This window comes from Sardina pilchardus, chromosome 5 (genome assembly GCF_963854185.1).
Source record: "Sardina pilchardus chromosome 5, fSarPil1.1, whole genome shotgun sequence".
Lineage (NCBI taxonomy): Eukaryota > Metazoa > Chordata > Actinopteri > Clupeiformes > Clupeidae > Sardina > Sardina pilchardus.
The window spans coordinates 19,685,632-19,700,513 of NC_084998.1; the positions used below are offsets into that span (position 1 = coordinate 19,685,632).

General features: G+C 41.8%; 1 protein-coding gene across 2 annotated transcripts; it reads right to left on the bottom strand.

Moving 5' to 3' along the window:
- Nucleotides 1–6,262: 6,262 nt before the first annotated feature.
- On the bottom strand, nt 6,263–13,613 carry apool (apolipoprotein O-like). 2 transcript variants are annotated; one of them, XM_062536850.1, is made up of 10 exons: nt 13,524–13,613; nt 12,777–12,878; nt 12,377–12,496; nt 12,046–12,100; nt 11,532–11,630; nt 10,390–10,481; nt 10,169–10,267; nt 8,926–9,255; nt 7,863–8,649; nt 6,263–7,630 (listed from the first exon to the last, which is right to left on the bottom strand). In XM_062536850.1, the coding sequence occupies exons 1-10, from the start codon at nt 13,533–13,535 to the stop codon at nt 7,542–7,544; spliced, it is 1,785 nt and encodes a 594-aa protein (XP_062392834.1). In that variant the 5' UTR covers nt 13,536–13,613; the 3' UTR covers nt 6,263–7,541. The 2 variants fall into 2 exon arrangements, with proteins under 2 accessions (XP_062392834.1, XP_062392833.1); XM_062536849.1 differs by having other exon boundaries at nt 7,863–9,255.
- Nucleotides 13,614–14,882: the final 1,269 nt, after the last annotated feature.

Here is a 14,882-nt window from a genome sequence, read left to right on the forward strand (position 1 = left end):
ATGGGGGGGTGGAGGTGCGGCCAATTTCTGACTGATTTTAAATTTGACCAATCGAGGAACACCTAGATGTGCTCCAGACGAACTAGATTCTGAACTCTGTAGTCTTTTACGCGCGAAATCCTGAGTGTAAATAAATGGAATGTAGGCCTATTATATTTTTTACATAATATTGTAACAACACGTTGCCTTGAAAATGCTATTCGACGCATATGCATTTAGAAAGACGAATCGAGATGGGCTGTTTATCAGCTTGTCGAAAGAATATTGTGGTTAGATATATCAAGAAAGGGAGAGAAAAGCTGGGATGTCGAGATGGGGTTTGGGTTGTGGAATCCTTTTCATCATGGCGACATTGTAGCCAAATCTGTAGGCTATGCATTTCCAAGCCTTTTTGTTTGGGGTGCACATAAATCTGCCATTTAGTGGTGGATAGAGCCGTTTTGGCTAAATGAGGTTCACTCCTCACATCTCTGACCTGAAAATGGCTGATACAAGAAACAATGTGAAGTCAAATGTTAGCCTGTAAGCTTGGCGTGTTGGTCAATGGAGCACATAATGTCTGAGTGGGAACAATAAAGGCAATTTGATGAGATGGCGAGGCAGCCCTGAGGAAGGGGGAGGTTGAGTGAGATCTAATACGGGCCCCTCCAAGACAATTGTGAAGGAGGCACAGTGTAATAATGCAATAATAGACTACAGTAGTCGGCTATGTAACAATGTAATTCACAATTTTGAACTGTAAAACCAATGCAAAAAAAACCAACCTCTGCTTATTATTGGGTATCTTTGAAAAGGGTGATACTGGAAATCAAGTCATGTGTAGGCTACTGCATTGTGCTGTGTATGAAAGGACACATAACCTAAACCTGAATCTGCAATAAGACCATTAGCCTTTTTATAATCCATCAAATGATATTGCAGTAAAAGCTGAAAATAAAACAGGCTAAAAAAAAGAAACAGAAACTAGAGAGAGCGTCTCTGCAGATAATTTCTTTGTGTATGCATAAATTGGGTGGAAAGGGTGGATTCTTGGTGTGACACAAGTCAGCTAAAAATAATAAAATCACAGTATATTGAAAACAAGGTCATAGTCAATGTGCAGATTTTTTGGCATCAATTTATTCATACAAGCTGCTATTGTTATGTAAGCTAGTGTTTTGTGCACATTTACTATTGTGGTGTGTAGGCCTATATCGTTCAGATTTTTAATTTTGTTTTATTGTAGACTCCCCACACAAGGCAATGCACATGTATTTAAATAGCACATTTCATACAGGGGTAAATCGATGTCTTTTACATAAGCAAAAGTGAAACATTAATAGTATTAGTAGCCTAAAAGCATTAAATGACAATAATTTTGAGAAATGGTCTAAAAGTAAATACGAATAAAGAACAATGAAAGGTATATAAAGTAAAATCATTAAAAGACATCTGATTAATAAGTACATTTGATCAGTTATAGCAGGCAGCATTTGATAACAGTTTTGTCTTTGGGCATAAGGGCATTTGTGATGCCATTCAGAAGATGGTTGCAGAGCTGATCTAGCAACTGAAAACTGCTTCACCATGTTTAGTTCTGACCGCGGGTTTCACCAACAAGCATTTGTCCTGTGACCTCAAAGGTCTGGAAGTGTAGGTTGAGGCATGTCAGGTAAATGTATTTAGATCCCGTTCCAGGTAGTGAATTATAAGCAAATTGTGCTTTGAAGTAGGCTAAATCCTGTGACTTAACTGAGGCTGCAGTGCAGCGAGTTAAGAATTGAAATAACGCCGTCAGTTTTTTTTTTGTTTTTGTGAGAACCCTAGCTGCTGCATTTTGTATTACCTGAAGCTGTTTGATAGTCTTTTAGTAAGGCCTGTGAAAGGCCCATTGCAGTTATCAACCCTTCTGATAAATGACAGAAGACCTCAGAATGTGAAGGACATGCTATATGAGGAAAAAAAACGTAGCCTAGAGTATAAGTCACACCTGGAAGAGTTGAAATTCTGCACTACACTACACTGCAACTAACTAAACTAGTTGGTGTATACAGGGTTAGATGGCATTTGGGACCCATTATACTACAACTGTAGTGAATAGGCCTGCCCTACACTGAACTCACAGCAATGATGTCACCAGTGTGGAGTAGTTGTGCTTTGACACCACTTTCTTATAAAAGAATGTCAATTATTGATTGACTTTAGCTTAGATCCTGGACTACTTCTTTGTCCAAATTAAATTTAATCTCTGATCAAATTAAAACAGAAAACTGTAAATGGGAGTCAAACCAGGCCGCCATTTTAAAAACTATAGCGGCCATTTTGAATTTCAATTGGCACCATTCTATTTGTCATGTCCAAATATACATTTTGATGCCTAGATCATTACAATAGGTCCAAGTAGGCCTATATTGTTTTTATTTTTATTTTTTTATTTTTTTTTTACATTTGACGAGACGGACATCTTGAAAAATGGCCCCAATCTTGGATTTTCAGGTGGCTATTGGGCTTCTCTTAAAAAGTGTTAAGCATTGTTCATGCCAAATTTGGTGCTTGTATACAGAGTGAAAGATTCTACGGAATACTGACTTAATGTGCTGTACTAATCAAAATACAGGTTTTGGGTGGTATTTGTCAGCCATGGGTGAGACTGGAGGGAGCAAGCGGGTTTGGGTAGAGAGGAAACAGGCTACATGAGCTCAGTGTTGATCAGAGAGACTGTAGTATCAGAGAGTAAAATGTGATTAGGCAAAACAGAGGTGACCACTGCGAAAGCATTGGTACCTCTGATCAATTGCAGCGGAATGCAACCAGAGGCGGTGGAACAAAGGGCGGTTCTAGGTGGCACAGAATGAAAAGGGTGAGGGAGGTGAAGAGGCGTGACCTTTATGTTGTCTTGTGACACAGTTTTGAATGTGAATGAGGTCAGACCTGTTGGTTTTGTGTGAACTGAAGGACTACAAACCTGCTTTAGTGTACCTGGAACAGGACGTCCACAGAGCTTGGATATATAAGTGTTTTTAATTACCTCTTTTGTGCCATGGCACATTTTGACACTGAAATCCCATGGCAGAACAAAAACCCAAATATTACAAAAAATAAATGTATACAATCTAAACTTTTTTTTTATAATATTCAAGACAAACCCAGGTGCCTTATGATCACCTTGCTATATACCCTTTCAGTAAAACAAAGGCAGGGAGAATTATATGGATACCTGAGTAAACAAAAGAATGGGTTAATATGCTTACAGTTGTCCTATTTAATTCATGACAAAAATGAAGACACCGGTTTTGAAAAGGTAGCCCTGTGGTTTTTCATCTATCATTTCATCTTCTTTGTCTGAGGATCAAATCATCCACTGTTTCAAGAAGAGTAAAGCATGTGAGCATCATGGAGAGATTAACATTACCCATGAAATCTTAACAACTAGCCTGCATGTAATTGTGTTTTGAATGTCTGTAAATCAACAATCTGCCTACAGCAGTTTAATTTCATTACATTGACACACCAGCACAGCTATACTCTGTGAGACCAGTAGGCCTACAATATAAACAATCATTTAACGGAAGATTATCTTTTTGAACCAATGAAGTGAAATTACATTATTTTCCTCTCACTGCACATACTGAAAAACAAGAGTCTAAATAAAAGAGTTGAGGACAATAAATGACAACCAGATTTCTTCTCTAGATCTATTAGAATAGCAGTATGGTATTGTGTTCTCCCCAAACACCTGTCTGTCAGGAGGTGCAGATCTGTTGTGATTAGGATAGGCCTGCTGGTGCGTCAAACCAAAGTGTCTAAATTCTAAATCCAGACGTAGTGTTCTGGAACAGGAGTTAACCAACACTTCATCATGCAAGACAGAATGGATGTAGCCATTTTTTGTTAATTTAGAAAGAGTTGCTTTTCGTATCTGGATTACTGTTTCAGTTAATTCAGTTGGACAGACAAAGCATGTTATTGTACGGTATGACAACTGTATTTTGAAAAAAAAGAGAGAAAAACTTTATAATTGAATTTTGGTCTAATAATTGGCTGTCAGACAACAGGTTGGCCTTGCAAACATCAACAACAGCACAGCGGGCACTGAGTTAATATCTTTTTAACTAGAATGTGTAGAGTTATTTAGGCCTACTTTGTACACAAAACTCATGCTCATCTGATAGCATTAGAAAAGGTGGTTTGAAGATTTTATTACACCTTTTCTAATTTAGCACCTGGAAACATACCTACAGTCATGCTAATAAAGCAACCATGACTAGTAACCGGCATCTTGAAGTTTTAATGGTTTATGGCATCTGTAGCATTAGAATGTGATGATGTTAAAACTGAAGTCGGCCAGTGATTGTGCAGGAATTTACATTTGTTTATGTTTATATTTAAATTTATAGCATACGTTTTCAGAGACTGGGCTGCATAGACCGGGGTTTTTTTTACATTCAGAATTGAAATTTCAAACAAGATTGCATACAATCACTGACTGAGCCTTTAAGTGTGGGTTAAGCACCCTGGTCATTGTTTCCAGCTGAGCATACAGTATGCCCAGTGGAGGCAATGCCGCAAGCAGCTGCCATTAACAAGGGAGTGCAAGAGATTCCGCAGTTACATCAACAGCAGAGATTTTGAGACATGGCTAGAAACTGATCATAAGTCACTGGGTGGGGGTGCAGTCTTGGGGTGGGGGTGCAGTAATGAACTTATCAGCCAGATCATAAAGGAGATCATTTACACATTTGATTTAACTCTGTTTATGTGAGTACAGCATGAAATGCGAGTATCTAGGCTAACCATACGATACTCGCATACGCTTGACCAATGTGGTGTTTTAGAAATCGAAAAGCTGATGAACTCCTGGTTTAATAAGGTCCAGGGAATGAGTCAAACTCAGCTGTCAACTGAATGAGGAAGTCAAAGCCTATGAGACTGTAATGCAATGCAGATGATACTTACAAAGCCTTCTAAGCTCTCTTAACAAAGCACAGTAGCATGGCCCTGAGCCCAACACACACCAGAATATACTGAATATTCTATTTACTTAATGGTACAGTCTGTAATTCTAATTTCATATTTTTTTGTCACATTCAACTTATCGCTTCTCACTGTCCTCTAAAAAGTGTGCACTAAAATAAGACAACTCTGGTGTTGCTTCAGTAGCACAGAGGATGTGCATGAGTAATTTTATTGGCTATTCAGCTGAAATAACAACCTCTCACTAGAATCAAACTGCACTTAAAAAAGAATAATATGTCAACAAAGGTGAAATAGGAGTTGAATCAAGGGTTTTTACTAAGACCCTGCACACAAGTTCAGATTGCAGAAATAGTGCCCTCTGGTGTTCAACCATCATAATAATTTAAAGCAGTGTGTACCACTCAATCTCTTTCTATATGATATTCTTGATACTCTTTATGATTATGGTTATACCCCTTTCCAGAGCAAAAAGCTTAACACTGAGTTGTTGCCAAGCATTTAGACCAGAGAGAATACAATCTCCTTGTAGGTTAAATCTTGAACATGCAGGTCCTTCCCATTTTAAAATGTTTTAATTAATCTGTATGATGTCCTTTTTTTATTTTGATTTGATGTTTGGATTATTCAGTAGCCTATTTAGTTTTGTTAAATATCACCGCTAATCACTAAAAGAAGACATAACCAAAAATATATCTAAATATAAGTCAAATATATAACCAAGACAGCAAGTTAGCTTCCGTCAGTGCCAACCCTCTTGACCTCTGTAATTGTATTATCTGCATGCTCAGTAGTTGAAGACAAGAATCTTCTCTTTAGCTGAACACCACCATGGGTGCCTCTCAACATCCCTCCTTGATCCTCGATGCTCGGTCCTCCAGGCTCGTTCCCACTGATCTATAACTAACACTGGATAGACTATCCCATTGTTGCCGCCCTATCATTCTTTATGTAGATCAGTGAGGACGAGGCCCGAGGAAGGAAGGGAGGATGTCTAGAAGACGAATGAGAGGCACCCATGTATCTGGCCAAGGGATTTAATGTGTGCGCCTCAGAAACTGAACCAGTTGTACCTGACACACTGTTCTACCACCTGAGTGCATCCACAGGGTTTAATAACCCATTCAAGCTTTGTTTAGGGCTCTTTAACCTAGAGCATAGCATGCTTAGGGTTCTTTAATCTAGAGCATAACATGCTTAGGGTTCTTTAACCTAGAGCATATTATGTTTAGGGCTCTTTAACCTGAGCCATGTTCAATGAAGGCGCAAAGTGTGTTGACCAAAATGAGCACACACAATTGAGGAAAAATTCTCAAAACGTCCAAAACTTCATTTTATTCCCCTTTTTCATTTGCACCAGAGGTACAGACATACCAAGCCATGTGATAAAGTTACAGAAAGTGAGATGAAAATGTTACATTATCATAGGTAAGAAAACATGGAACACTTTTTGCATGAATTACAGTTTAAGATACTGATGTGAAAACCCTGTAAAAAGTGTCTGGAAAATATGCATTCAAGTAATATCACATGTCATGATTGAAAGATCCTTACGCAAGTATAAATAAGCTCAAATCAAAATAACTTCCCTTACCTCCGAACTACTATGGCTCACCGATTCATTCTTATAACACGTAATATTCCAACAATCACATACATCAGTCAGTCAATACACTACAGATGTGCACACGTTAATATTCTACTCCTATTTAATGCACATCGGTGTCGAGTAGTATCTGCAAACTTAGGAGACCTAAACCTCGAAGGTGACGCTGCCACGACACCGCCAACTCAACTCAAAGCCTTATACTCTTGTCTTTGCTCCTTTGCTGATCTGAAACGTAATAGCCAAACACACCTTAAGCCTATACATTCAGCAGTAAAGTTTGAACATGACCCCTACTCAAAGATTTCAAATAGATGCTATTGCATAGATTGTCTAGATATTACGGATCTTAATAAGCGGACAGAAAAACATTGATGTGGCTAAACAAAATGTGTAAACCTTAGAAAAGTTTTGTTTCAGGTATAAAAGACTGTATGGTCCTGGTAAAACTGTTTCTTTGACATCTGAGTTTGGTAAATGATGTACCAAATAGGTTCACAGTATACAGTGGTGGGAATGCCATCTTCCTGTTAGGGCAGGAAGTCTCCCTTGGCTTAATATTTTTTATGACTGTAATGTGACTTAGTAATAACATCACTGTGCTCCCTGTACCGTGTTTTTTTTCTTCTATGTACAGTGTGTGTGGGGATGTGTGACTGGCTGACACCACAATGTTGGTGTTCCCATCATCACATACTGTATACACACACCACACACACCGTTGGTAAACTGATCAATAAGTAAGTGAGGTAAAAGTTATCAAAGGCCTGAGGCCTTAGAAGGAAGTACGGAGAAACACCTTCACAAGACATGACAGATCCGAAATATTGTGTGTCTGTGTGTGCCGCTCATGGCACGGCTGTGTGACCAGAACTTTGGATTACTTTGCTTGAGTTGACTGGTGGTGAAAATCACCCACAGCTCCCATTCAGTGCTGCTCTTATCACCCCTGCCCCCCTTCTCCCTTGCCCTCCATTTTGGTCTAGCTGCGAGTGCTATACATGTCAGAGTCCTCAGGGTGGGCCTGGCCATGGTCCACAAGCAAAGGATCAGGAACAAACTGTGGTGTCTCTACAATGTAAAAAGAGCAATGGAGATACAGTTTATTTTACCATCTGTAGACAGAAAGGCTAACATGTAAATGTACCAGCTTGACTATCCCCTTGACCATCTCCTACACAGGGGCAATTAAAGTAGTAACTACACAGATGTGTCTCAATTATATATTTCTTAACAGAACTCGAAAGCAAATAGGTTACAGGTGAAAAAATATGAGTGTGACTGCATTCAAATTTCAACTCACCAGTAACGGCCTTCACTGGAACAGGCTCTTCCAGGGCTGCGGGGGTGGTCTCTTCCACAGACAAGGCCACGTCGTCTACTGCAGGCGGGGGGGTTGCCTCTATGCCAGGTGCTTCAATAACAATGAAGCTGGGTTCACTGCTAGAGGAAGCGGCTTCACTAACGGCTGCCACAGGTGCCTCAGGGGCAGGGAGTGTGGCTTCCTCTACAGCTGGGGCTGGGGCTGGAGCTGGGGCCTCTTCTGCAGCTGGGGCTGGAGTCTCAGTGGGTTCTCCTGCAGGTGCCACCTCTGGGGCTGCAGCAGCAGTAACTTCAGGGGCCTCAGCAGGTACAGGTGGAGTGTCTGGAGTAGGTTCAGCAGCAGGTGCAGCCTCTGGTGCAGATTCAGGGGCAGCCGCAGCCTCTGGGGCAGGTTCTGGGGCAGATGCAGCTTCTGAGACTGGGGCAGCTGTAGCCTCTGGAGCAGGTTCAGGTGCAGCTGCAGCTTCTGGAGCAGCTGGGGCAGGTACTGGGGCAGGTTCTGGGGCAGCTGCGGCCTCTGGGGCAGGTGCGGCCTCTGGGGCAGGTTCTGGGGCAGCTGCAGCCTCTGGGGCAGGTTCTGGGGCAGCTGCAGCCTCTGGGGCAGGTTCAGGGGCAGCTGCAGCCTCTGGGGCAGGTTCTGGAGCAGCCTCTGGGGCAGCTGAAGCCTCTGCAGCAGGTTCTGGGGCAGGTTCAGGGGCAGCTGCAGCCTCTGGGGCAGGTTCTGGAGCAGCTGCGGCCTCTGGGGCAGGTTCGGGGGCAGCTGCGGCCTCTGGGGCAGCTGAAGCCTCAGCAGCAGGTTCTGGGGCAGCTGCAGCCTCTGGGGCAGGTTCTGGAGCAGCTGCGGCCTCTGCAGCAGGTTCGGGGGCAGCTGCAGCCTCTAGGGCAGGTTCGGGGGCAGCTGTAGCCTCTGGGGCAGCTGAAGCCTCTGCAGCAGGTTCTGGGGCAGGTTCTGGAGCAGCTGCGGCCTCTGGGGCAGGTTCGGGGGCAGCTGCAGCCTCTGGGGCAGCTGAAGCCTCTGCAGCAGGTTCTGGGGCAGCTGCAGCCTCTGGGGCAGGTTCTGGGGCAGGCTCTGGAGTTGATGCAGCCTCAGTGACCTCAGCAGGGGCCGCTTCAGCAGCCAGTTCCACAGCTGATGCCTCTTGAGCGGGGACAGCTTCTGGAATAGCCTCTGGGGCAGGTTCTGGGGTAGTGGCTGGGGTTGTTTCAGCTACAGGGGCAGATTCTGGGGCTGCTGGGGGTTCTGAGGAGGGCTGAGGGACTTCTTCAGATGGAGCAGGAGGGGCATCAATGGCTGGGGCTGGATCAGATGATGTAGACTCAGGCAAAGCTTTGGATTCAGGGACCTCAGCTTCCGGTACTGGACTTGACACTGGCTGAAAATGACAGAGTGGGAAGAATAGTTATCATATGTTGGCTATTCTTATTTAACAGATTGAAAAAAAGCATAGCATTGGCAAACATACCATTTGCTTCAGTCTTGCAGTTAAACACTCCGTATGTTCACATGCAAAGTTGAGTCAAGCTATGGTTACAGCTTGACTAGGCTATTTACTGGCACTGCAGTCCTTGTCCCAATATAGAAGCATGGGAGGGGAATCAATTCATTGATCGAAGTATATCCGACTCCGCTATGATATGCCCCCTTTCAGCTTGTTAGTATTGGGCTGTTCCTGATTGTCAATTGTTTTGGTCTGTGACGTAATGGGTCAAACTATTTAGCTGGCAGCAAATTGGTGCCATGTGGTGCGATCAATTGGACAACTGAACAGCTCTGTACATTTCATAGGTGATATTCGCTTTATTTGTTTTACAAATGAGATATCCCTTGTGGTAATTGAGAATTGTGGAGCATGTGCAGAGAACCTAGGCCAGGATTAGGTCCAACTGAATATGTACAATTTGACTAGGATTCTCAAGCCTACAGTACATTACCCACCGCCCCTGCTTTTGTAATGTATTGAATATTGCAGAATGGCAGAACTGTGATATCATTATCTTGGGCAAAGTATCATAACAGTATCTATGTGTAAGTTACTCTGTAATTTCCAGTCCTACAGTGTAATGTGGCGGATCAGTGTCAATCCCCACAACTGCTGATAACTTGAGTAAAAGAAGGACAGCGTAGTACAAGAACAATGGATAGTGATGGATCCTTGGGGTGTTTATGGAATCATCTTACACGCACTCTGCATACCCAGAGAGTTAAAATAAACAAAAAATATCCACAGATTTTTGGATGCCTGACTGTCATCTTTGTCACATGTGATAGTGTGCTTGCTTATGTACCTCAAGGCTGGTAGCTGAGGCGATGATGGGTTCTTTGGGTTTCGATTTGAAGACTGAGGCCACAGATGAACTTGCAGCATATATCTTCTTACCGGTCACCTTCACAGAGACAGAGACAGAGGAGAGGAGATCAGATCAGGTCATAAACATTTAAATTTAGACAATTAGTGTGACTGTTAATTCAGATGAGAAACTGCCTTCCGCAATTTCAGGTGACCTACCTTCAAGACCCCAACTGTTTGAGTGGGGTAGCACACGGCAGTTCCCACTGTTGTCATACCAAGTGGCACACCCAGCCTCTTTAAGTGTGACCCTACAAATACCAGGCACAAACCAAACATGTTTAGTATTTTGAGTATTTAGAGTGACACTGACAACCATTTGTATGTGAGGTAAAACAGAAAAAAGAAAATATTCCCACCAGAAATCAATCACAAATAAATACTGTATAGGAAAGAAATTCATCAAAACCAAACAACACAATCATAAGGGTTCCTATCCCTTGCCAAACCTAAAAGTTCATAAAATAATTGGTAATCTCTTGATTCCAAACCTGTTTAAAAACTTCCATAAGTAGTCAGTCAAGACTCAAAGTATAACTTTTCATAAAGAAAAAACATTTTGCAGCTAGGCTACACTGGTGCACAATGTGTTCTCTTCTGTGGAGCGTAAAAATAATTTAAGAAGACTATTGCCGTTGATTAGTGGAAGCTAATATTTCCAGCACACACTCTGCGAAAGGTAAGCAAGGTACATAAATGAGAAGTCTGGCTATTGTTTACATAGATGTCTGCTTCTCGAGGTCACAGAGTACCCCCCGCCCCCCGAAAACAATTGGTTCTGCCTATAGCTTGACTTGCAGCAGCCAACAGAGCGGCCAGGCAGCTACAGTGCTATACTTTGGGGGCATAAACATCAGGGCTCAACAAGGTTGCTCGTACCAACAATATTCTGTGACCTCCAGACTCAGAGAAATGTGAAAAATCACCAGAATTCTTCTTTAACCCAGAGTTGCTCAAAGGACAATAGCCCTTTTAATACAATTGGCATAATGTGAGTCGCTTTGGATCTGCTAAATTAATAAATAAAAATAATATAAACAGTCATTCATTGTTGAAAACCAACAAGACTAGTCTAAGTCTAGTAACATTTAGTTGAATTCTGAATTTCGTGTGGTCTCAATAAAACTATTATGAGTCGCCGGTCATTATCCCAAAATAACCAGATTAAAACACTAAAAAAACACTTGTTTTTAACAGCAGCACTGGAGAGCACAAGTCTTTCTGATACTAGATGCAGTATCCAGAGCAGTATCAGGGTTCAAGGATTGAAGGCAATATGCCTAATGAAGGCCTGGCCTTACCTTTCCGTGCCAGTATGAGTCCTGCCAAACCAGACACTGTTATGACACCCACTCTTGGGAGGAAACCCGGGGGAGGATCTCTCAAGAAGTTGTATGTATCTACGAAATGGAAGAATCAAGCATTTTATATCAGACGAAGAATAGCAGCACAATCCCTCTCAGCAGTGTTCACAACCATTTAAAAAACATATCCAAAAAAGTAAAAGATCACCGCTCATCCGTGTGAGGTGCAGGATTTAGAGTAAACTTGTAATTTTAAAGAAGAATACGCACACTTCAAGTCTTTGTGCAATTTTTAAAAAAAAACTTTACTGAGTGAAGCTTTCGGTCGTTAGACCTTCATCAGAGACCTGATATCCTTCATTAGACCTGATGAAGGTCTAACGACCGAAAGCTTGCACTTAGTACAATTTAAAAACATTTTTTGCACAAACACTTGAAGTGTGCGGATTCTTCTTTAAAAAACATATCCAACAAAAGAAGTGTACACACTGTATCATTACTTCATTCTTACCTTCTCCTGTCTGGTAAACAGCTACTGCACCAACCTTGACTGAAGTGCAGGCATTCTACAGAAACATAGAATTTTTATTTACAAGACTAATTCATAATACAAAGTTCTAGATTGCTTTAATTACATGCAATCGTAATTTCCATTGCCCTGTGCGGGATTAAACAATATTTTCTTTCCATAACATTATGTCTACTGCTAAAGACACTCTACGTTAATTTCACCACAGGCATTTGACATGAAAATGTCAAAACACAACAATACTGACCAAAAAGGGTTGCGAGAATAAAAGTGTTCAGGGGAAAATATCAAATCTCACTGATCATCTGGGTACCTTCACTGCTCGAACATAGGGCTGCAGTCCCACTCTCACCACCCCCAAGCCTCTCTGTAGTGGCCCCGGATGCTCCTCCACATAGTGCATTGCAGGAGGATCAGGGGAGTAGATTGTGAGCTGTGTGAAGAGAGTGAGTCAGTTGTTTGCTTTGACACTGGTCTACTGCCAACAAGCAATGCTTATGTGCTGCTTACATATACACATATACTGTACACCTGTAGTTGTAGTACTAGTAATTTCAGTTTTATGCCATATCAGCATCTATGGATATAGCAATTTAGAGATTTAAAACCAACAATTTAGAGATTTAAAACCAACAAAAAAATGCACAGATAAAGCAAATGATTTCAATAAGATTATTTAATTCTACATGTTGGGGGTGTGTCTGTCATCGCACCTCTCGTGGGGAGATGAGCTCTTCATGTTTCTCTTCACTCATGGCATAAACACGAAACGAGGCCAGCCCCAGAGCAGCCGGGACGGCTGTCAACTTCACGGCCTGGTTATGTGGAAAACATTTTTAAGTCAACTCAAGATAGATTGACAAATCTCGCATCTGTATGTAGCCTGAAATAAGTCTGTGATGACTATCGGATTGAATACATTAGGTCTCATGCTTTGTTTGTAATATTATTATGTTTCATCAACAAGAACTGAAGATGAATGTGGTGAAAAGCCAGCGAAATATCCGAGGATTTCAGACGCCGTGACCTTCTGGCCAACTTGAGTGCACACTGCTTTCCAGACTCGCTGATAGGATAGTTCATTAAAGCCTCACCTCTTCTACGGGATTAAGCTACAATGATCCTAATCTCATTTTTCTTGTCTGCTGATACAAAGCGGATACATATATCACCGTACCAAGTACATAGGAAGTCAACGATCCTACATTTTGAGAAAGTACAACAAAATGCATCGTAGTGATTCAGTATTAGCCTTTAGTACAACATGTTCTCAGAGAAGCGTGCATGTAAAGACAACGCAACGTGCGACGGTCGCTCTCCACCGTGCTGATTACGCAAGCCATTTTATCTCGTATTAATAAACGAGGGCATACTGGAAATGTCAACACGATAAAACAATGTTATTCAAACACAGTCATTCAAACATAGCTGAAAGTTTTTCGATAGCAAACCCCACTCACCTTGGAAGCCATGATGGTCCCTCCCCCTCTCTTTCTCGTATGGAAACCAAAGAGGGACGCAAAACGCGTGGAATGAATCGCGACCCCACATTCTTGTATCCTCGGATGTGCATCCTTGCACCACCAGTAAATGGAATGATACAATGGAATGCTAAGAAACCAACTAACTTAGTCGCCACAGACTTTTCTTAATTTTTTTTCTCAAAATGTCTTATGTCCACACTCCACAGACAGAATTTTGGTAACCTTTTCAATATGTCAGTATAGCATACAAATTGAAGTCCTTCTACGAACAAACCTAGAATCCAGAAACGCCTTAGATTTTTCCAGCTTTACACTACAAAAATCGAAGGTAAACAATGTTAATTGTATGCACTAAAGTCTATAGTTCTATTAAAAATAAACCATGCATTTTACTCATGCTTGAACCATGATTTGTTTTAATTCATGTTTGGAAATAGATAGGAGAATCATATTTTTCAACAGGTAATTGATAACTTGTTTACAGTTGTTGATTTTCAACAGTAGCCTGCCTTCCCCTTGCTGGTCCGGTATCACATTTCTTATGCCTGTTCAGCCTTATAAGTGTTGAGAAGAGGGCGCTGAGAAAGTTCATAGGCTACTGGTTGTGGAGGGCAACAGACAGGGCCGGTAGACACCACAGACAAGGTATCTTATAGCATATGCAGATGTTTTGCTCTTTGAAAAGCAACCTATGGTAACCATGCATCACTGTAATACCAACAGTCAGCCATAAGCTGATAAATCTCATAGCCTAAGTATAATCCTCATGTTATACCCTTGCCTTAAAGCTGCGCTCAGTGTGAGTCCCCCACAGAGGTTTAGTCACCTGTTTCATTAATCACATTATACCATGCAGTCCCTCTGTGATGTTGCTCTGAGATGTATCGGAATGAGTAGAGTATGACAGTGTGACGGACAGTTGCAAAGGGCATGAGAATGACCCATGGTCACCTTTGACCTTAAGTCCTGTGGAGACCTCTGTGCCGTTTTAGATCAGTCAAAGGGGAGCTGAGGAGATGGTTGGGGATGATGAAAGGTAAAGGTAAGGTGAGGATACACATCAGAATACCAATTTTTTCTAATATATGTTTGCATCTCTGTTAGGCTAAGTGTCACGCTCCAATAGTCCAGACTGTCACTGTTCAGAATGGTCAACACTGAGGCTAAAACATTCTGAGTCAGGATTCTGGAACTGTGATAACCCACGTCATCCCATCTAGAGGGTGAGGCACATAGTCATCTATCAACACTGCATATATATTTTGACAGTTTTTTTTAATCGAACCCTTAAAATATGATTGGGGAGCTCGGGGAAGAGCTGGGCTTATGCTTCTA